This window comes from Strigops habroptila, chromosome 5, assembly GCF_004027225.2.
Source record: "Strigops habroptila isolate Jane chromosome 5, bStrHab1.2.pri, whole genome shotgun sequence".
Lineage (NCBI taxonomy): Eukaryota > Metazoa > Chordata > Aves > Psittaciformes > Psittacidae > Strigops > Strigops habroptila.
The window spans coordinates 5,336,942-5,359,132 of record NC_044281.2 but is presented as its reverse complement, the minus strand read 5'-3'; the positions used below and the strand labels follow the sequence as shown (position 1 = coordinate 5,359,132).

The window sequence follows — 22,191 nt, the reverse complement described above, 5'->3', positions numbered from 1 at the left end:
TCCACAGCTGGAAACTGGAGTCAACCCGAGGTAGGTCCTGGGTCAGCATCAGTGCATGGAGCATAGGGAAGGATGGGGAAGAACCAGGAGTGACACTGATTGTGAATGAGCAGCCAGAACACATTGATGCCGGGCTCAGCCTCATCACAACCATTTGCACAGTGCTTTTGTTTACTGGAGAGGTGGAACTGCAAAGAGAAAGAGTCCAAGATGCTCCTCTCCACAATTCCCAAGTTACTCCATTGACCATCTGTGGTGGGTTGACCCTGGCCAGGTGCCCACCAAAGCCACTCCATCACTCCCCTCCGCAACTGGAGAGGAGAGAATATAATGGGCTGCAGGGGGATATCTGGTCCACATGGACCTCCATGGGCTGCAGGGGAGTTGTGCATTGTCTTTGCAGAGATATGGGAGAAGGATGGGACAGGAGAGGGAAAAATGTCTCCCTTTTACCCAGTTAAGATCTGGAATCCCTTTGCAGCTAATGTGCAGCTCGTCTGTCTCTCACCATGACTCTTGCTGTATTATATTTAGCTGTAAAACCCAACTGTGCTTGGATTTCTCTCTGCAGCTCTTGGAGGAGGGATTTTCTTCCTGTCCTCTGTTCAGCATCCTTTCCAGATCTCACCCTGTTGTGCTCATCTCTTGCAGGCCAGTCTTTTCACTGAGAGTTACACTTGGAGCGGGGAAGGAGAAGAGGACTGCAAGGCCAGATAGGATTGTTTAGGTTGGACAAAGATGCTTAGCCCTTCCTGGGGTGTGTAGCTTGATGTAGCAGGTAGGTTTATTTGTTCTCATCACATTAAGACTTTTATTCATGCTTCTTGGGCAGCTCAGCTGAGGAGCACCTTGAGCTTTGGAGCCAGGAGGAATTCATGGGCCACTGTCGTGGTTTAGCCCTGTGCCCACCAGGTAGCCTAAGAGGAAGGAAGGGCGTTCTCCTCCAGTTTTAATGTTCTCTGGCTCTCAGCTTTTCATTCCTGGCCACACAAGGTGGCCAACCAAGAAAGGTCTGGTTTGGTGTTTAACTGTGTTAGACAGAGGGCTGTAACCTCAGAGCCCACGTTAACTTGTCTTTTGCAGCCAAAGTGGAGGGTGAGAGACCAGGGTGTCTCACAGCTACATACTGTTCTATTGTGCTGTGGTTTAGACCTGCTGGTGGGAGCAACCAGAAGCTGTGTGGGAATGGGTGTTAAATGTGTTCCTGTGTTCAAATGTCACTTTCTCAAGTATCATGTGCTGTATTTGCATGGGGCTTGTGGGCTCTCAGTGTGCAACCACAGAGAGCAGCTGGAGCACAGGACCTCCCGAAGGCATCCAGATGCTTTCAATGCCTTGGGTGACATGGTCTAGTGTGAGGTGTCCCTGCCTGGGGCAGGGGGTTGGAGCTGTGTGAGTTTTAAGGTCCCTTCCAACCCAAACCAGTCTGTGGTTCTATGATTCTATGATGCACTTGCAAGCTTGACTGGAAGCCCATTTTGGTAGAAAAGCTCCCACTGGCTCCAGCAGAGGCTGGGTCACAGCTTGACAATGGGCTTTTGTGATGGAGAACCCACCTTCATAGCACCATTGCTGCTGGATGCACTGTAGGCTAATGGAGCTGCATCAGCCATGTACTACCCACTGCCTGACAGCAAGGGAAGGAGAGGCACCTCGCTTTCAAGTCAAGTCTTTGGGGTGGACCAGGGGTTTCAGCCCATGGCTGGGCTCCAGTTGTCTTCCAAAGGCTCCCAAGCATCCTTTGAGCTCCACAACAAGAAGTGTGGTCAGGGATTATTGTGAACAGGGGAACTTTCTTGCCTGAAGCCACACACAGAAATGTGGGATGGATTTGGACCAACTTTTATTTTTCCTTTTGGAATTTCATTTAAAGAAGAATTAAAATAGTGCCTTGGGCAAGAGCCGGAGCCTGGAAAATCTGATCCCAAAAGGTGGATGTGTTGTGGAACGGTGAGCGTGTGAAAACAGCTGCTTAAACTGAAATCGTTTCACAGATTGAAGTACAGAGGGTGCTCCCAAAAACCTGTTCTAAAACCCGGAGTGAACTCTTCTTGAAAGGCAGAGGTAGGAGACGAGGCCATCAGCAAGTCACCTGAACCACTCCCAAAGCCACAGGTGGCTGCAGAACCCAGAATGAAGCCAAGCACGATGAGAAGAGGCTTTTGGAAAAGTCAGCAAGGAAGACAAGCTCAGACCTGGGCTTTGCTATTAAACTCCATCTCGCAAACTACACCCTCGTGACTGGTAACTGGCTGGGACAATCTGACTTGCAGCACCTGATCCAAAACCTGCTTGAGTCAATGGCAAGCACTCTGTGAGCATCTCCAAGTGTTGGATCAGGGCCCTGAACGTGCAGCCAGAGAGAAAACCATGGTAAGGACTGTGCTGCAGCACGTTGTGCAGTGGAGGAAGGGCTGGTGTGAGGTGAGAGCCAGAACTGCGCTGCCCTGCGCCATGAAAACCAGTGGATGCGCTGCTGAAGGTGGGAATGGGGTCCTGGGGAGAAGGAAGTGATGGCGAGTTGGAGGTCTGCAGCTGGGAGACATCAGGAGGCTTTACAGCTGCTGTCGGTGTCATTACAGCTGAAGGGGCTAATTACAGCAAGGCTTTGATGCACAAGGTGCTGCATTGATCTCATCGTGGGCAGCACAGAAAAGGGGGAGCAGTGCTCTTCAGCTGCCTGGATGGTTTCCAGTAAGCACAACGTGTGGCTGTCATTGTCCTCTTTGTGATGGACTGTGCTCTGCTGGAGCCCAAGGCCTCAAAAGCACATCTTTTAGGTGGATTAAGTTAAAACAAGTAAGAAATTAGATTTTCTTGTTCAATGATCTGTGAGTGAAAGCCTATTTTTAGTGCATGAACGTGCCTACACGTGTGTGCGTGTGCTCTAAAGGATGTTTGACTCCATTTGCTATACTGGCAGGCTATTTTCTTTACAGGTTCATATTGCTTTCCTGTGCACTCAGGAGATCAAAAGCTACCTCATGTTCAGCCCCATCCCACTGAGGTCCTCTCAGAGGACCACTGAAGACAGCAATGGGGGGCAGTGGTGCTTCAGCTCGATGCCTCCTTCCCAGCTTCATTCTTAATGGGCACTGGTGAGCTTTTAGGCTCTGCGGGTCACTAGGAACGAGCTGATTTCTGTTGTGTTACTACAAGGTGTGATTATGAAGTGTTAGGATATACGGGCTGCAGAGTTTTACAGCTGGGTCTTAAAGGGCTCATAACAAGAAAAGAAAGGGGGGGGCTTAAACTGGAAGCCAGGAGCACAGTCAAGTTAAGGAGTACAATGGCAATGCTAATTAAAACCCCTTAGAGACAAGGGGGGAAGGAAATGACCTAACTCCCAGTGCTGTCAGGGGAGAGGCAAGCCAGAGGCTGGAGAGGCTCCCTTGGGTGATGGGAGATAAAGCCTTAACATCTCCTCCCTCCCTTACCTCAGAGCAGGTGGGTGTCCTTGCCTTGTCAGGAGAGCCAGGCTTGGCATACAAGCCATGGAGAACTTAACAGAATCACAGCCTGGTTTGGGTTGAAGGGACCTTAAAGCTCATCCAGTACCAACCCCCTGCCACGGGCAGGGACACCTTCTCCTAGAGCAGGTTGCTCCAAGCCCCTGTGTCCAACCTGGCCTTGAACACTGCCAGGGATGGGGCAGCCACAGCTTCTCTGGGCACTTCATCCTCAGCATTTCCATTATTTCCTGTCACATTAGACGCTAAAGCTTTTCACCATCTATAGAGGAAGTTGCTTAAAAGTGTTCCTCTGTACCTCTTGTGTCCTGAGAGCATGGGTGCAGGCGCTGTGTTCTCCACTTTGGTAAAGAAGAGTGTGTTGGCATCTTCCTTGGAAGTCCAGTGACCGAGAGATGTGGGCTCCATGATGGCCTTCAAGGGCTTCCTCCATCCTGGGCGTAGGTAGTATCTGGGCTGTAAAGTACAGTTTGCTTAGTCAAGCAACAGTGGAAAGAGGGCTTGAGATTCAGGTGCTTCTTCACCCCTTGCCAGAGCACTGTCTCTGCTCCATAGCTGCAGATGTGAGCTTGAAAGGAGCCTTCCTCCAGCACCAACAGTCTCCACCGTGCCCCTGGGCAGGACTCCTTTGGGATAGTCTCCAGCTGTCACTCCTTCCCTGCTCTACAGGGATCTACTGGAGACAAGCTTTCTTATATGATCAGGTCTTTCTCCTTCTGTGTTATTGGCCTCCAGCACTTTGCCTATTTCCTGAGTGTCTTTGGCAGTGTGAAATGCCACAGCACATTTTGTGGCATCAAAATCTTTACCCAAGGTAAGGAATGGACCTTACAGACTCAGTTGTGGTAGTGCTAATGCATTGTCTTCAGTGAACAGGGAAAATATTCTGTCATCACAATAAGTAACTAAGCAGGACAGGGTTTTATAGCTGGCAAAGCTGATCCACCATTCTTTCCTCATGGGAAAGCTAAGTTCTCTGCATTTGATTTTCTTTTTTCTCTATGTTTAAAATGACTCAACTCCTTTCCTCTGTGTTCTGGAAGGATTTTCAACGCGGTGAAACCACAGAGCAGCAAGAGCTGAGTAAGTCCACAGAGAACTGATCACACCTACTTGCAAGAGCCCATGCTATGTTTCCTTCTGGTTCAATGGTGGAGAGGAAAAGGAAGGAAGAGGACATTTGTGACAAGGGACCTGGCAGCACAGCACCAGGTGAGGCTGATCTGAATGCAGTGCCCAATTAGCCCAAGGCAATTGGGACCAAAGATGCAGCATCTTGAAGATACTGTCTTCTCTTAGGTAGCTGAAGGACTATCCTTTATTAGGATCAGAAACTTCCAGCTATGGAGGTTTTCCTTCCAAAACTATGCACAAACCCAGGCTCTTTCCAGCTGAGCATTCTTCTGGAGCCAAGATTCTGGGAAGGACAAGCAGCTCTTCCCTTGTTTAACCTGAGCCTATCTGTATGCTGCCTGCCCCTGTCCCACATCCTAATGCATCTCCTTTGCTGCAGCACTGGGATGTGGGTGCCCACCACAGCCCTTGTTTTAAGCCTCCTAGAAAAAAACCAAGTGCAGAACTTGCATGTGAAGGTTGGAAAGGGTCATGCTTGTTCTGTGCTAGAAACTTCTCACAGGCAAGGGGCCACTCTGGAGTGTCCAGTTCCTTGTCATGACCTAGAGAAAAGCTGCTTTTGCCTTCCTTTGGCTTTCTTAGAAGCTGGGCCTTGATTTCCTCAGGTGAGGAAAGGTGCTCTCCTCTTCATGGTGACATGGTGCAAATCCTCACACTAGCACCCAGTGGATGTAGGACAGAGAAAGGCTTTCCAGTGCTGGTACATCACGGAATCTTTTCACCAGGGTGCTGGGGTATGTCTGCTCTTCCATGATGAGGCATAAGGCAAAATCTAAGCAGGATGAGCTAAGTGCTTCAGAGTAAGTTATTAGGGAAGAAAAAGCTGGTTTTCAGGTTCCAGCAGTTGGGAGCCAACAGCTTTTCCATCACCTTGGCTAATTCCAAACTCCCTAATATCAGGATGGATCTAAAGGTGAAAGGAGAGGTGCAAGCCCAGAAATGAGGAGTTTAAGGGTGACGAAGTGGCCATGGGCTGGAGTTTCCAGCTGTCTTTGTTGATTCCTAGGAGAAAGAAGTATATGCTCAAGGCTGAGCAAAGCCCCTCCTGGAGGATACATTTCCTGGGAACTCTCACTTTGATGGCTGTGAAATCCATAAAGTTGTTCTTCTTGTATCTGGGAAACTGCAGTTGAGCTCCTGTGGGGCTGGTCCTTGCTTAAATAAATGACAGTAAAAATAACTCCCAAATGCAACACCAACATGGGCACGTAAATCAAAGCCTGGAGTGCCCATTAAGGGTAAGTGTCTCCTTCTGCAGGAGCTGCCTGTGGAAGTGCCATCCTGCAAGTGAAATCCAACTGAGAGGGAGGAGGTAATGTCCCATCAAGATAGGACTCACAAATCCATCAGCAGCTTCATTTCAGAAGAGATACAAGGCTTTAACAGGGCTGTCAGCAGCATTCTTCAGGTCACACTGCTGCATAAAAGAGAGTGTTAGAACCTGGGACTTAAACTAAACAGATTTCCTATAGGAAACACACACAAAATTACATTGCTTCTAAAGTTACTTTTATAGACATTTTCCCTGAGAAATATTTCTCCCTGGAAAAATAAATTCACAGGATGTAATTAAAACAGTTCTATGTGTACACTGGACTGGCCCCCTTTAAGTGCTTCACCAAATGCACCACTAAATAAAGGAATGAAAGCCAGCTTTGTTTAAATCTATTAATAACAATATGTATTAATTACAAAATGAGACATTGTCCTGCCTGGTTTATGGTTATGAAAATAGCCTTTAATAAGGCTGAGACTGGAGTACTCAGCTTTGCAGTTGTCTGCACTGTTAAAAGGGCTTTCAAAATCTACCCTCATCTACTTCTTTTACTTGTCAAAGCCTGGCTCGATAAAGGCAATGGGGATCAGATTCCACACCCCATGGATTCTGGCAATAACCAGGTGCTGATGACTGTAATCTTTTCTGCTTTTCTTGCCATTTAGCTTTTGGTTAAACAAAAAGAGGCAACTGCATTGTGTTAGTTTAACTTCCCCACTTTGGGGAACAAAGCCTGAAGAGATTTGTATTGATCTATTTCTGCATTAAGTGCTCCCAAATCTGCTCGGGTAATTAGGGATAATGATTCCTAATCATTATCCCTAATCATTATTCCTAATCATTATCTCCATACCCACACGGCCCAGTCCAACCACTTGTGGCAAATCTACTCACCCAGCTTTCCCAAGTGCCAAGGCTACAACACCCCTTTTCCGCCTGGGAAGGGATCCCTTAGGGTGTGGAGGTGTTGCAGCCTAATGCCAAGCAGGGGATAGGTGTCTCTTCATGTGCTTCCCTGCTTCTGGAGAAGCCTTGGAAAGCATCAGAAGGGAAGGCAGCCTGTTCATGAGGCCCTCAGTGCCATGGGTTAGTGGTGGCCTTGCCAGTGCTGGGGAATGGTTGGACTTGGTGATCTTAAAGGTCTTTTCCAACCTGGTCAATTCTATGGTTGATTCTATTTGTAGCCCAGCTAAAATAATCTTGAGAGGCTATTCTGTGTTTCCTTCCCACTTCTCACACCAGCTCTGTGTAATGAGATACTCCTGACCTGAGGAAGGGATGCTGGTGTTACTAAACATGGGCTGAGGTAGCCTGACACGCTAGAGATGCTTCTCTTGCGATGTTGCCTGTCAGCCCCTTGCAGATTCAGTGCAGAGGGTCACAGCTCTGCCATTTCCAAGGTCCAAGGGAAGTGTTTGCTGGGCTCTAGTGGATGAACATCCCTGTCTGCCCTTCTTCCCTGTACCCTCCTTACACAGGCCATCTCTCACATTGGAGTTTATTACAGCCGGTTGTGTACCTTTTGGCTTTAGTTTGATTAGTTCATTTCACCTTTTATTCTTTCTCAGAAGGGACACAAGCAAAAAGCAAAAATTACACCTTTATACCAGTATTAACATAGCTACAGAATGGGTTTGATTGCTATATTGCTGTCCTGACCTCAGAGCAGCTTCAAGTGTCTGAAAGGGGCTACAGGGATGCTGGAGAGGGACTCTTCATCAGGGACTATAGCGGTAGGGCCAGGGATGATGGGTTTAAACTGAAACAGGGGAAGTTCAGCTTAGGTATAAGGAAGAGGCTCTTCCCTGTGAGGGTGCTGAGGCGCTGGCACAGGGTGTCCAGAGAAGCTGTGGCTGCCCCATCCCTGGCAGTGTTCAAGGCCAGGTTGGATACAGGGGCTTGGAGTAACCTGCTCTAGTGGAAGGTGTCCCTGCCCGTGGCAGGGGGTTAGAACTGGATGAGCTTTAAGGTCCTTTCCAACCCAAACCAGGCTGGGATTCTATGATTTTCATGTCCTTCAGGCACAACTGGCTGGATTTTCTGTCTCTCTCTGCAGCACACAAGGTGATGGTTCTAATGCATCTCCAGCCCAGGACTTCTCTTTTGAGGGGAGAGGTAAGAACTCGGGCTCACTGTTAAAAGAAACGTTGCATTACTGGTAGGAGAGAGATTCTGTAAGAAGAACTATCAGAACAGTCCATGTTATTTCTTTACTGGAAGCTGGTTTTTGGTAACCAAAACATTTTAAAGAGCCTCTCTGGAGCCACTTCCAAACTACGCGAAAGCAGCAGAGTAAAAACGAACAGGGGTTGATCTGAAATACCATGAAAGAAACAGAACCCCGTTTGCTGGGAGTGAGGGGAGGTGGTTAAACGTGTCAAGAGTTCGTTTTCATTCCTTAATTAGCTCTAAACCCTTGTGCCCTGCCCCGGCGAGTGAACGGCAGGCGGGGAGCGCTGCCCTGCGCCGCAGCGGAGCAGGGACATGTTTTATGTTCACACTCCACCTCGGAGGTAGGCCAGCATCCAGAGCATGCTGTAAACCAGGCAGGAATGCCGCTGCCTGGAAACACGCTCGTAATTCTTGTGCCTCTCTTTCCACAGGACACCTTTCTGCATGTAATTGTTCTCAAACCGCAACATGTTCACGTTCCCCTCCGCGGGAATCACATCTGCAAATGACTTTGTAGTTTCTCTCTCTTTTTAACCTTGAGATTGGAGTAAGGGGGGTTAGTTCTTGCTTTGTTTAGTTGCCTTAAATCCCCCCTCACCAGAACAGCCAGGAGGCTTCTTTTCCCCTTTTATTCTCTTAGGGCTCAATTCAATAAATATACATCCGGCTCCTTCGCAGTCCTAGTCTGGCTTAATGAAACTGTGCGAGGCACTTCCAAGAGAAGGATGTTTATTTTTCTCTGCTGATTCAGTTAGGCTGGTCCAGCTCTTGTGTGCCCAGAGAGCTGCTCTATAAAGAGACCCTTGTGATTGCAGCGGGGACGCTGTGTCAGGCGGTAAGTGCCTGCACTCACTCAACACTGGGATTCTCTTACTGCAGGGAAAGGGGTGCGGGCGGACGGCTGGATTTGCTATATACAATGCACGGGGTAAAAAAAGCCTGCTAAGAGCACAGTGTTAAGGTGGGAAAGTCAAGCACTTGCAAGGCAGATAGAGCTAGAACTGTCTGGAGAGCAGGCTTAATTCATCTGTTTATGGGAGCACATTATGAAACATGCTCCTATTTTTGCATAGTCCCCTGCTTGTTTCTTAGTTAATAGCGTTTTCCAGCTTTTGCCAGAACTTGCCACCTTCACAACGTGCTTTCTCCATAGGTAATCCCACACCACGAAGATCCCAATGTCTGCTCCTAGCTGGAAGCAGCAGTGAAGTCAGGCATCTCCAAAAGGAAAGAAGGTGGAGATGTAGACGCTGCCATGGGGGACTTGGTGAGCCTTTTATCACTAATGCAGGCTAAGCTGCTTGGTCAATGCTGGTGAGACCAAGTTTGATGGCAGCAGTCCTATTCCAAGACACCGGGAGTCCCGTAGGCCTGGATCTGGACTGCCTCAAATGTCTCGATGGATTGGACTAGACAGATTTTAAGGGTCCATCCAACCCAAACCATTTTAACTTCTGTGTGGTCAGGAGACGAATGCTGCTTTGGGACATTTTGCCTCCTTGCAGTGAAGTGTGAAAGCCTGGCAATGGGCAGTGGGGGTGAACGGATGCAGAAAAGGCAGATACATTCAGATGCCAGTAGTTCAGGGTGAGTGCTGTCCCCTTTGGGCCTAGCATTGAATGTTCACAGAATAAACCATGTTCTTTGCCTGAGGGACCTTCAGCCAAAGCCACAAGGCAGAGGAAATGTCATGCCAGCATTGTCAGCAATAAGCATTAGGAAATCAGGAGTCAGGTCTCTCCTTACCCTTAGTTCCTGGTCTGAAATTGATTTTGCAAAGCACCAGATTCAAAACAACCCATGTATTTAGTTCTTTCATTTTTGCCTTCCCATTCACAATCTCAGTTTTCTACCCAGTGAGGAAGCCCACAGTGTATTTCTGAATGAAAGCTGAGTGCCTTTCACAGCATCTTTGGCTCTGCTTCCCATGACATGGGATTAGGAAATCTCCATCTTCCCACTGAAGGGGAGGGAGGGCGATGGCTCAGGGAGCATCAGAGACCTGCCAAAAATCACAAAGCGAGGGGCAGGGGTGGGAGCCCAGTTGCTATGAGTGGTAATCTGCTACCTTCCTACTTGTGTTGCCCTCAGCTGCTTTGGGACGAGCTGGTCTTACTGCTTTGAGTTAGATTTGCCTCCCACTTTGCTCCTTATGGCCATATTTGATGGTTATAATAAACCAGAAGGAATTCCTTTCAAATTAGGTTAATTTGCAAAACCCAACCAAGTGTTTCCATTACTACAGCTGCTTCTCCCTAGAAGAGGCAGTATGCTGCAGGCTGGCAACGGTGTCCATCCATCTAAAGATTGCTGTCAGCTCTTGGGTAAGCTGGTGTTAGTTCTCTGGTGGGTACACCTCCGTGTACTGGAGATTCTGCTCTAGAAAGAGACAGGATGAAACTAATTGAGTAACTATAACTTTGAACAAAGATTCTGATCCTGTCTGTTGTTGGTCAAGAGTTTGAAAACAGGAAAGGTTTACAGGTGATACTTGTCTCCTCTGCATTAACGCTCCTCTTGAGGTACAAAGGATCAGCCCCAGGGCTGTACCAGACCTCTCCTTTGCTAGACACAGAGTCTACAGCCTTGCTGTAGTTTATATGAAAGCATTGGAGTGACCTTACGTTTGACATCTTTGCCTAGGAGCTTACATTCCAATGCTGTCAGCAGTGGTGCTAGGAAAGTGAAGGACAAACATTCCAGTATTTTCCAGCAATTTATGTTATAGTCTGTTTTTTCCTCTAACTGGGGATTAATCTCAGTCCTGCTAGAGCCAGCATCTTCTCCAAGCCTAACTGAAATACCTATTATACAAATAGTACAAGTAGTTGGCTTGGTTTATTGAAGGAAATGTATGAAACTTGGTTGGATTTGATGACCTTAAAGGTCTTTTCCAAACGAGTTGATTCTATGATTCTGAACAGGGAAGGATCTCCATTGTCAAGTTAACACAGGGATGCATCTGCTTGGCAAAAGGAATCAGAGCTGTAGGTACAACAGGCGAGGGCAAAACCACCAGAGGCTGGGCATGAGGCACTGGATGGAGCTGGGTCTCCCATCCCACATCACCTCTGCTTATTACTTTAAGCACTAATCCATGCTTCTCACTGCTGATAGCAATTTCCCTGCCCATTTCCATGTGGATATACATTCCATAACTGATTTTCCTCAGATTATTTAACAGCCAGGATACTGCTCCTAATATTCCCTTTGCTTACCTGATGTTCTAAAGGGGGGCTTTAGCTATTTGCTTTGCTCTCCAGCAAAGTGGCATTTTTCATCATTGAGACTAAATGCAAAGAGAGACCCACCTGCCTGAGGGTGAAACCTGCCCCATCTCCTTGCTTGGTGGACCCTGGCTACCTCTTCTGTCCTTTCCAGCCCAAACCACTCTGTGATTCTGTTTACTCTCCTGGGTGCAGGACTGTGATCGGGCTGTTATTATCAAGAGTCTGAGGCAGCATTAGAGACATCTCCAGCATAAGGCAGGGAAGGAAAACTCCAGTGGAGATTTTATCACTCTCTTTTCAGGAGAAATGACCATCTGGAGCCTTCCTCTGATGGCAGATGTGGGAATATCAAAGGAGAAGCAGGCGCCTCCTTCGCCTCAGTCAACAAAAGGAACACCTCCTTGCAGGCAGGTTAGAAAACAACATAAAATCTGCTGAGGACAAGTTTCCATTGACAGCAAAGAGCTGCCCAGAAATGAGTCACGCAGGAACATTTCAGACCTCCCCCTCTCTCACCAGGGGATTTGCAGACTAAAGGGATTTATTCATTTGCTATTTTTTCTTTTCAGAAAATATTCAGATTTTGATGGGAAAATACAACTGGGAAGCTTTTTCCCCCCTTTGTTTTTGTCTTTTGAACAACTTATCTCACCACTTGTGTGGAATTGTCAGAAATACCTCAAGGCAAAGCAAGTGCAGGGAAAAAGAAAGGAGCTGTAAGAGCTTGGGAAGAGAAAAGTTCATTTCATAGATCATAGAATCCCAGGCTGGTTTGGGTTGGAAGGGACCTTAAAGCTCATCCAGTCCCAACCCCCTGCCACTGGCAGGGACACCTTCCACTAGAGCAGGTTGCTCCAAGCCCCTGTGTCCAAGCTGGCCTTGAACACTGCCAGGGATGGGGCATCCAAATACTTGTAAGCATGTTTGCTCCAGGAACTGGGGATGTGTGGCCAAGGTATGTGCTGCCACTGTCTCTCACCCTAACCCACACCTCTCTGAGTACAACCAGGATGAAATACAACCTTTTTTGGGGCCAGTTTTCCTTAATGGTGCCATTGCATGGTGAAGCCAGTGTAACCTTTCCTTTGGGACCACCTTGGGGCTGGCATGCCCCATGCAGGTGAGATGTTCATGACCTGCCAGCACCCCCATCCAGGCTATTGATTTTATCTGTGTTTATTGCGATGGTTCTTTTCTCAGTTTTAACCCTCTTTCCTCACTTGCAGGACTGATTGTGCTACTCTGCTGGGAGCAGCAGGGTTGTTGTTCATCTCTGTCTTATTCTGTGCCATGCTGAAGATGAGAGGTGGGTGGGATTTTCTAGTCTCTGCCTTTCTGTGGCGTTACACTATCATCTCCACTCCATGTCCTCCACTTTCTTATGGTCAGGATTGAAGGAGCAAAGTCCTGGACAGCAGATAGAAGGTCAAAACACAGCTGATGCATCAGTCCTGCCTCTTGCAGCATAATTAACTTACTGGACTTCAAGCAACCTATCTTTCATCATCTTCGTGATTACAGCCCCAGTCCTAATGACGGTCCCGAATGCTGGAATTAAGTTCTCCTCCTATCCCCTTGTTGATGTACATCTTCATGTCCACGTTAGGAACTATACAAATTCCACAGAAAAATGTTAAGCTGTGCTAAAAATGGGGAGGACAGGAATTCCCCCCCCTCCCCTTGCCCCACAGATGCATTTATCACCAGGGCAACTTAACTTGAGAGTTCACTAAAAATTCAAGCTGTTGGCTTAGCTCCAGGAAAGGAGAAGTTTTATAGACTGAGCTAAGCGTGAATTACAGTTCTGGTTACAGCATTCCTTCTTTTATACCTTCTTTCTTTCTTTCTTTTCTTCTTCCCTTCTTTTTTTCTTTTCTTCTTCTGGACCAAGTCCAGAGGAGGCCACGAGGATGAGCAGGAGCTGGAGCAGCTCCCATAGGGAGACAGGCTGAGAACATTGGGGCTGTTCAGCCTGGAGAAGAGAAGCTGCGTGGAGACCTCAGAGCAGCTTCCAGTGTCTGAAGGGGGCTACAAGGATGCTGGGGAGGGACTCTTCATCAGGGACTGGAGCGATAGGACAAGGGGTGATGGGTTCAGACTGAAAGAGGGGAAGTTCTGGTGAGATCTAAGGCAGAAGTTCTTCCCTGTGAGGGTGCTGAGGTGCTGGCACAGGGTGCCCAGAGAAGCTGTGGCTGCCCCATCCCTGGCAGTGTTCAAGGCCAGGTTGGACACAGGGGCTTGGAGTGGAAGGGTCCTTGCCTGTGGGTTGGAACTGGAGGAGCTTTAAGGATCCTTTCCAACCCAAACCATTCTATGATTCTATGCTATGTGTCCCTGACAGGCAGTGGGAAATGTTAGTGAATGTTGACAGGTGCTTGAGGGAGCTGCCCACGGCTGAAGGCTCCTCTGAAGAATCAGAAGGAGGTTTTTGCCTTTATTTATTTATTTTCTTTTACTTGTTTCTTTTTCATTGCTTCAGTGAAGGAGCTGCAGAAATGGTCTGGCCTAATGAGTGAGTCAGTGTGTGTTGGCTGTGTTGGATTACTGGCTATATTTAGATACTGGAAGCTTCTCCTTAGGAGAGTCACAGGCCCCAGTTGCTGGGTGGATGGGTTTTCCAGCAGGCTAGGATCAGGCTAGGATCACTGCAGCAATCCAAAAGGCCACCCACAGATAATGAACTGCTGGCCATGGAGGGAAGAGGAGCCAAGCTTGCTTACCTGCCCTGGCTGCTTCTCCCTCCTGGTGGTGGACCTGGCCAGGGCAGGTTACTAGAGCTAATGTGCTCCAAGACAGCAAGCCAGCAGACCCCGATCCCTCTGGAGCTCTGCTGTCTTGTGCCAGTGGAGGATCTACTTGATGTACCTCAAACAAGCAGCAACTGCTTTTTGCAGTTTTTTGAAGCAGTCCCTGGAGTTAAGCACTGTTCCAGTTACAGGATGCATTGGCTGACTATTATCAGGATTATTGGATAATTCAGGCTGAAAGGAATTCAGACTCAGGAGGCCATCTAGTCCAATGTCCTGGTGGGGCAGGAACAGCAGCTAGGGCTGCCCACAGCCTGTGTTCTCTGCTGGTAAGAGATATGTCTGGTAGGAGCAGTCAGGAATGCTGGACATGTATTTCCTAGATCTTGACCAAAAGTTAACCTGTTTGCAAATGTACATTTTCCCATTGCACTCACCTAGGCTGATGCAGATTTCCATCATAGTATATTTCTCCATGGGATTGCTCTTAAACATCTGTGGATTTCCAGTGCTGGCCATCTCCAAGGCTGAGAGAGCAATCACAGTCACTCCCTTGCCACCATGCCTGTATAAGAACTCATTAGGTCAATTTAGGATGGGTTGTTTCTCAGATGCATTTAAAGAAAACAAACACGCACACAAAAAAAGGAGATAAAGTTCTGCTAGGAAGTATAATGGAATATGGTATGTTAAATCTTTCTGCCTTTTATTGCAGCATGTCTGTGTAAGTACATAAATACGTATCAATTTGTGGAAGAGAGAGAGAAGACTGTGGTTAAAGGGAGGCATCTGTTGCAAGAATCGAATGAACCTCAAATCATGAGTGATGCAGATGCTGGTGTTCCAGCTTCATCTGTCCTGTTTACCCTCACTTTGTTCCTCTCTGCTTTGTCCATGGGGACAAATACCATATTACTAGTAAACACTGCTACATCCTCTGCCGCCCTTTCTTGCCTGTCTGCGCTTTACCCATGGGAGAAGAGAGAAGAGCCAGCTCTGCATGACACAGTGAGTAAACAAATCTATTTTAAAGAAAGATCGTGCTGAGTAGGAGTGGCGTTTTCCTAAGAGCTTTGAAAACTGGCATTGCATTCCTGCTGGGAAAGCACTAAAGTGCAAAGGTTTCTGTCCCTTGCAGTAACTATCCCCTTTTGCACACAGGTATTATGGCTTTTGGTCTGGGGCCATGTGTATGAAAGCCCATGGACTAACATGCCTTTTTGCTCTGGATGAGACCTCACTGCTGGCCAGCAATCCAACACCACACTTTGCAGCTGGAAGAGCTCATTAAATCTAGTCCCATTAAACCTGTGAGGGCTGCAGACAGTGCTCTGGTCTGTCTTGTGCTATATCCTGGCACACCAACAGAGACCTGAGACCTATGTGGCTGCTTCCCTGCCCACGAGCAGATACAGAGAGAGTCACACAGGGGCTCTGTAGCTAAATGCAGTTGTACATAGGAAACCCAACAAAGGAATGCAGAGGAGCACAATGTGGTGGGTCTCCTCTGCCAGGATGCTTGCAAACTCAGCAAAGGCATCTCCCAAAGAGTGGCCAGTCCTGAGCCCATACCAATGCTAGAAAGCCTTTCATAAACACAGGGGAGCCAAGCTGAGGGCTGGAGCTCCACCTCTCCCCCTGTCTGGTTTCCATATCTGGTCCCTTTGACTTAAGGAAGGCCAAATAGACATTGACTCAGGTTTCCAGACCAGCAGCCAATTCATTCCAGGACATGTTTCTTGGCCCCAGGTGCCTCACAGAATGGCATAAGGAGTGCAGGCAGGGGAAGGTGACAGTGTAAAGCCAGCACTGATGACTTCTAAAAAATCCCATCAATTCCATTCCCATTTTCATCTCCCACCAGGTAAGGTGAATGGGTTCGATTTGCAAATCATGCCTCTCTCATCTGAATTGCTTGAGCCCAAATAGTAACAGCTACAGCACACTGTGTTTGCAAGCCAGAGTCTGGTGTCTGTGGCCTGATACCCTGCCATGGAGCAGCAGGAGTGGAGCTGCAGGAAAGCCAGATGCATTACCACTATTCCCCTCGGGCACTGGGGACTCAAAGATACACACCCAGGAGCTGAGGGTGTTTTAAATGCTCAGAGAGCAGCTCTGTGCCAACACGATGAGCTGCTACAGCAGCTTGCCTGTGAGCGTTGCCCTGGGCAGAGGCCGGGTTTGGTGTGAGCCACTTTGCTTGTAGACCTTTTGTGTGTGTTTACATGTTTCCATACACCTTCTCCTCCTTTTGCACTCCCAAAGTGTTGTGCCCCTGTGGGCACCTAACAAATCCTCTACTCCTTTTGGAGGGTGCAGCTTTGGGCGCTGTGTTTGGGGCTGCCTCGTGGGGTGTAAGCAAAGGAGCGTGGTTTTGCTGAGACCCTGCAGGCCTGCCTGATTCTCAGTGGTATTTTAATGATCACCTTGTTATCATGGCGCAGAATCCCCCCGTGTGCTGGGCTGCACCCCCAGAGCGGGAGCAGCAGGGGTCAGGGAGGGGATTCTCCCCCTCTGCTGCGCTCTGGGGAGACCCCCCCTGCAGCCCTGATCCAGCTCTGGGGCGACAGCACAAGAGGGACGTGGAGCTGCTGGAGCGAGGCCAGAGGAGGCCACGGAGCTGCTGCGAGGGCTGGAGCAGCTCTGCTCTGGAGCCAGGCTGAGAGAGCTGGGCTGGGTCAGCCTGAAGAAGAGAAGGCTCCTGAAGGGGAGACCTTAGAGCAGCTCCGAGTGGACGGGGCTTGGAGCAACCTGCTCTAGGGGAAGGTGTCCCTGCCCGTGTCAGGGGGTTGGAACTGGAGGAGCTTTAAGGTCCCTTCCCACCCAAACCATTCTATGACATAAACTCTCCTCTGCAGCTCTTTGCTGTGGCAAGCCTTGTTCACTGTATCTGCTTTCCAGCACTTGCTATCCCTCCTGCAGGTGCTGTGAGGCTGCCCCAGGCTGTGTGGACAAGCGCTGTATATTGTCAGCCCCAATTCTGCCCGTGGCTGGAGGAAGCAGCCCCTTTACCAGCGACCGAGCTCTGCCTGGCTCCCGTTTCTAGGAGCCCCCCGGGCGCTGAGGGGAGAGCCGGGCCGCGCCGCCTCCCTGCCGCTGAGGCGCCGCGGCGGGGCGGCTCTGAGGAGGAATGGCTCCTCCGGTGCTCCCGGCTGCCGGCGAAAACCACCTTAACGCGGAGGCAGGAAGCCGCGGGGCCGGCAGGCACCAATCAGGCCGGCCCGGGGAGGGCGGGCGGCGGCTGAAGGGGGGGACCGGAGGGAGGGCGGGCCGAGCCGTGCCGGCGGCGCTGGGGGCAGATGGCGGAGGGCGGCCTCCCCGGCGGCGGGGACCCGCCCGCTGCCTCGGGCGGGCAGGCAGGTAACGTGGCGGAGCGGCGCCGGGGTAGGGACTCCTTCCGCCCGGTGCCGGGAGGGGACGGGACCCCCGTCGCCGCGGGGGTCCCGGGGCAGGGCTCAGCCTGGCTCCCCCCCGCTCTCTCTCCAGCGCAGGTCGTAACCTGAAGGAGTGGCTGCGGGAGCAGTTCTGCGATCACCCCATCGAGCACTGCGAGGACACGCGGCTGCACGATGCGGCCTACGTGGGGGACCTGCCCACCCTCAAGAGCTTGCTGCAGGAGGAGAGCTTCCAAAGGTGAGGGAGGCGTCCTGCACATAGAAACACACGGGTTGGGTTGGAAGGGACCTTAAAGCTCATCCAGCCCCAACCCCCTGCCACGGGCAGGGACACCTTCCACTAGAGCAGGTTGCTCCAAGCCCCTGTGTCCAACCTGGCCTTGAACACTGCCAGGGATGGGAGGATGCTCTGCTTGCCCCCAAAATCATTCCTCTGTGGTCTCCCAGGGGACAGATCTCGATCCACTTTGTGAGTGTGCGGTGGCTGCGCATGAGCTCTGCTCAAATCAGAGGAATGCCATACATGAGAAATGGGGGCCTATGTATGATGGAAGAAACATGCAAAAGAGATTAAAAACGAATATAAACCTGAAACACCCAATGTTATAAAATCTGTCCAGTACGAAGTCTGGAACCGTGGGGATAGTTAATGAATTTTCCTGCACCATGGAGAAAAAACTGTTTTGACTGCAAAATGTCTCCCAGCCTCAAAAAAGTGTCCTTTCAGCAAAAGTGACAATGAGCCAGTCCCTCTTTCTGCTACTGGGCAGCTGGGGGTGTTTAGAATCCCAGAGTGGTTTGCATTGGAAGAGGCCTTAAAGCTCATTCATCTCCAGCCCCCTGCCATGAGCAGGGACACCTTCCACTAGAGCAGGTTGCTCCAAGCCCCTGTGTCCAACCTGGCCTTGAACACTGCCAGGGATGGGGCAGCCACAGCTTCTCTGGGAAAAGTCTGTGCCAGCGCCTCAGCACCCTCCCAGGGAAGAGCTTCTGCCTAAGAGCTCATCTCAGTCTCCCCTCTGGCAGGTTCAAGCCATTCCCCTTGTCCTGTTCTTACAGGCCCTTTTCCAAAGTGCCTCTCCAGGTTTCTTGCTGACCCAGATTTCCTGTGGACCTTTTGTCTGAGATTTTTGCCTTATTTTGTCCCATGTTATGTGAAAACCCTGTGGCAGCAAGTCCAGGTTGTCCTTCCTTGCAGGAAAAGCAATATTTGGTGGGAGGAGGAGGGCTGGAGGCCGCAGCACCATCACACAGTTGGTGGAGTGAGCAGAGAAATGGCATCTTCGAATTGGTGGGTAGGTGTGGGGTGGTGATCCCCAAACCTCCAAGGTTAAAGGGGAGCACTTTTATCATAAGACTTGAAAGGTGAGGGCTTGACATGGTTAAAAACACCCCAATTGTGGGATTGTTCTCCTGGCAAACTCTGTAAACGCACTGTATAGAAACTGCTTTGTCCTGTACCAGTTACGTGGGCTCATGGAGTGAGCTAGAAGAGCACATCCGCTGCTGTGCTGGCTAAAGAGCATTTTCACCAGCCTACATTGGCCTTAAAGAAATCCCTTCCTTTCTGTTCAAAGGGCACTGGCAGTGATTTGCAGAGAATTTGAGAGCGAGGACTGGATGCTTATGAGACTTTTAGGGCTAAGCTGAGATCTGCATGAACATGAAGGCTAATGCAGGTTATTTCAGAGGGATCTAAGCCACCGCCAGCCAGATCCATCTCTTCCAATAAATTGGAAAAGGCTCTTATGCCAATACGCTTGCCCAGAGAGGATGCTAATGGCCTACTCACTCTGTTCAGTGCAGGATGGCTGCACTTCCCAACTTTGCTGCTTGCTGGCAGGGCTAGGTTTCCCTGGGTTTGTGTTTATGTCATCCTGTGGTGCCTGGCTGAGTGTGGATGTTGCTGGCAGGGTGATATATATATATGCTTGCATTTCCATACGTTGTTTCCTTCCTCCCCGTGTCCTCTTGCTGTTTCCCTGCTGCTTTGATGACTTTGTGTCCCCTTTGGAGCAGCTTGAATTAAATGGTTGTGGTCCCCAGCTTGGTCGCTGGGAGACCAGGACCATTATTACAGGACATTTCCCTGTAAAAAGGGAGTATCTTATTTTATTTATTGGTAATTTTGACTGTGTTTTGGGGCAGGGTTTCCTCTCACTGTCCATATGTGCAGCTGAGCTGCCATAAAGCCCATCTCCCAGGCATTATGCCGTAGCCTCTGATTATCATCAGGAGCTTTTCAGGGCTGCACTAAAGCCCCTAAAATGGGGAGGAAAAGCTTCAAGGGAGCAGTTTGGATTCTCGCAGATCCTCCTCGGGGGTTGGGGGAGGTGGGGTGGTGCAAGGCAGCAGGAGGGCTTCTCTGATGGAATCCTTTCCCCCGCCAATGCAGCCGGATCAACGAGAAGTCGGTGTGGTGCTGCGGCTGGCTGCCCTGCACGCCGCTGCGCATCGCTGCCACTGCCGGCCACGGGCCCTGCGTGGACTTCCTCCTCCGCAAAGGGGCTGAGATCGACTTGGTGGACGTGAAGGGGCAGACAGCCCTCTACGTAGCTGTGGTCAACGGGCACCTCGAGTGTGCCAAGATCCTCCTGGAAGCTGGGGCTGACCCCAACGGCAGCAGGCACCACCGCAGCACCCCTGTCTACCATGCGGCACGTGTGGGCCGGGCAGACATCCTCCAGGAGCTGATCAGGTGAGAGCTCAGGTACATGCTGGACATGGTCCTGGTGTGGAGAGGGGTGGCTCTAGCTCCCTTCTCTTCCCTTGGGATCTTTTTCCCCATGGGCACATACATTCCCTCCTTGCATGGCCAGTGCCTCCACAGGCCTGGAGAAGCTCACTAAGCGATCAACAGGATGAGAGGATGGAGAGGTACCCAAAGGGACATTCTTGTATTCCCCATCGATTGGCCCTGGCAACAGGTCTGTGCCCTGCTGTATGACTCCCATGCCTGTCCTCCTAGGACAAAGCCCAAGAGAGGAATCTCTGTTTCTGAGCCCACCATCCACTATTTAGTCAGATCCAAATCATTCAATGTATCTTCCCTCCGAACTCTATCTTGACTGCCAGCTCCATGCACTGGCTGAATTTGAGTGAGGTGGCTCTCCCAGTGAACAAAGATTGTTTGGAAACACTTCTCTCTTTTGCTTAGCTCTGCTGCTCTGACCATTTTCTGACCTTAGGAGGAGAGATGTTTGTCACTGGCACTGGCTGTTCTTGGCTGCCTGGTGTTTGCCTATCACTATGACGCCCTCCATGGCATCTGGTTCAGTCTCCCCTTGCCAGACATCTGGTGCACAGCTTCATTGATGGGGTGGTATCTCTGGGGTAGGGAGTGATGGCTATCACTATAAGGTGCTGAACAGTAACCTTAGAGCTGGGTGGTGAGTGACTGGTGACCACCCATCCCTCAGGAGACTTCCTCTGCAGCACCAGCAGTGCTGAAGATCTAGCAGCAGGCTGTGTGAACCTGACTTTCCTTCCTCTGTGGTGTGCTGTGATACTTCTTTTCTTCTAAATTGGAAGCTTTTTGTATAAGGGACGAAACGGGCCATTGACACCAAATACTAAGGGAACATCAGGGGAAAATACAGGTTGTAGAAAGAAATAATAGAAGAGAAGAAAGTGTGCTTGGATTCACACAGAAATGCTCTCCAAGAAATCCCTTCAGTGACCACATGCTAGAAAATAACAACCAAAAGGGTTTGAATAGCAACATTTCAAAGTGCTTGGGGATTTTCTCTCCTTTTTGCTCGTGGGGAAGTTAATTTTCATACAAGGGCAGCTTTAAGGAAGCTGGCAAGTAGAAACAAGGAGAAGATGGTCCCCCTTCCTTGCTCCCTTCTCAGCAAGCTAAGAGAAGGATGTCCCCATTGCCATGTGCTTGTCAGTACAGGGTTCAGCTCCCATGCTGCATTCCCAAGAATCCACCCTGATATATCTGCTAAGGCAGAGTGAAATGTAGCAAATGGTGTTTCAGCAGCACAAGGGAGAGCTGATGCATTGATTTATGTGTCTACTCCTTGGGATACCTTGCCAGCAATATTAAAAGCAAGAGTTTGGAACACTTTCAGGCTTAAAAATGAACTGGAGTTTGTCCAATATGTTTTTATTAGACAATGTCTCTCCCAAAGCTGCTAAGCTAATACCAAATTGTCAGATTGCCCACAATTTCAAATATTTTGGAGGATGAATTTCACAGATCTGTTCAGATTTGCTTACTTTCAAATGCAGTCTGTTGTTGCAAAGCTCACTTGGAGATTTGTAAGATGTTGCTCTGAAAGGCTTTGGCAGGGGGAATGCAATGAGGAAGACACTTTTACTGGGATAGAAGGAAATATTTCAGCATATTCCACTCCAGAAACCCTCCTAAGTCCTAAAGAGAAAGCCCAACCCAGCCAGGCTTGCTGCAAGTGTCGAAACATCACCAAGTTCATCTTTTTCTGTGAATCATATGGTAGCACAATCAGGATTCCTGGATACTCCTGTAATTGCTGAACCAGCTACCCAAGCAAGAGGTGAAATTGTATCCCTGCATAGTAAATACACACATAGCTATGGGATGGTGATCTGCTTTGTAAGGTGGCTAGTGGAAGTATTTATGGTTAGATTGCCGAGGTATAGAGATTACTTTCCTAACAGCTTGTGATGTGATCATGCCACAGAGAGATTGGATGCTGTACTTGCAGTATGGTTGAGGGCTGACCTCATTAAGGAAGGATTAAGGATGAGAGGATCCTTTTGCCACACTAAAAGAGTGAA

General features: G+C 49.4%; 1 protein-coding gene across 3 annotated transcripts in view; it reads left to right on the top strand.

Annotated features, from left to right (window-relative positions):
* Positions 1 to 347: 347 nt before the first annotated feature.
* ASB1 (ankyrin repeat and SOCS box containing 1) overlaps positions 348 to 22,191 on the top strand; it is a 30,190-nt gene continuing 8,346 nt past the window's right edge. For 2 of the 3 annotated variants that reach the window (XM_030485568.1, XM_030485567.1), the window contains exons 1-3: positions 17,304 to 17,389; positions 17,521 to 17,662; positions 19,820 to 20,122. In XM_030485568.1, coding sequence (XP_030341428.1) covers positions 17,329 to 17,389; positions 17,521 to 17,662; positions 19,820 to 20,122 — 506 coding nt within the window. In that variant the 5' untranslated portion in view covers positions 17,304 to 17,328. Of the gene's footprint in view, positions 779 to 4,513; positions 4,683 to 7,936; positions 10,377 to 11,583; positions 11,694 to 14,744; positions 15,038 to 17,303; positions 17,390 to 17,515; positions 17,663 to 19,819; positions 20,123 to 22,191 lie in introns of those variants that run through there. The other variant, XM_030485569.1, reaches the window with a different exon arrangement.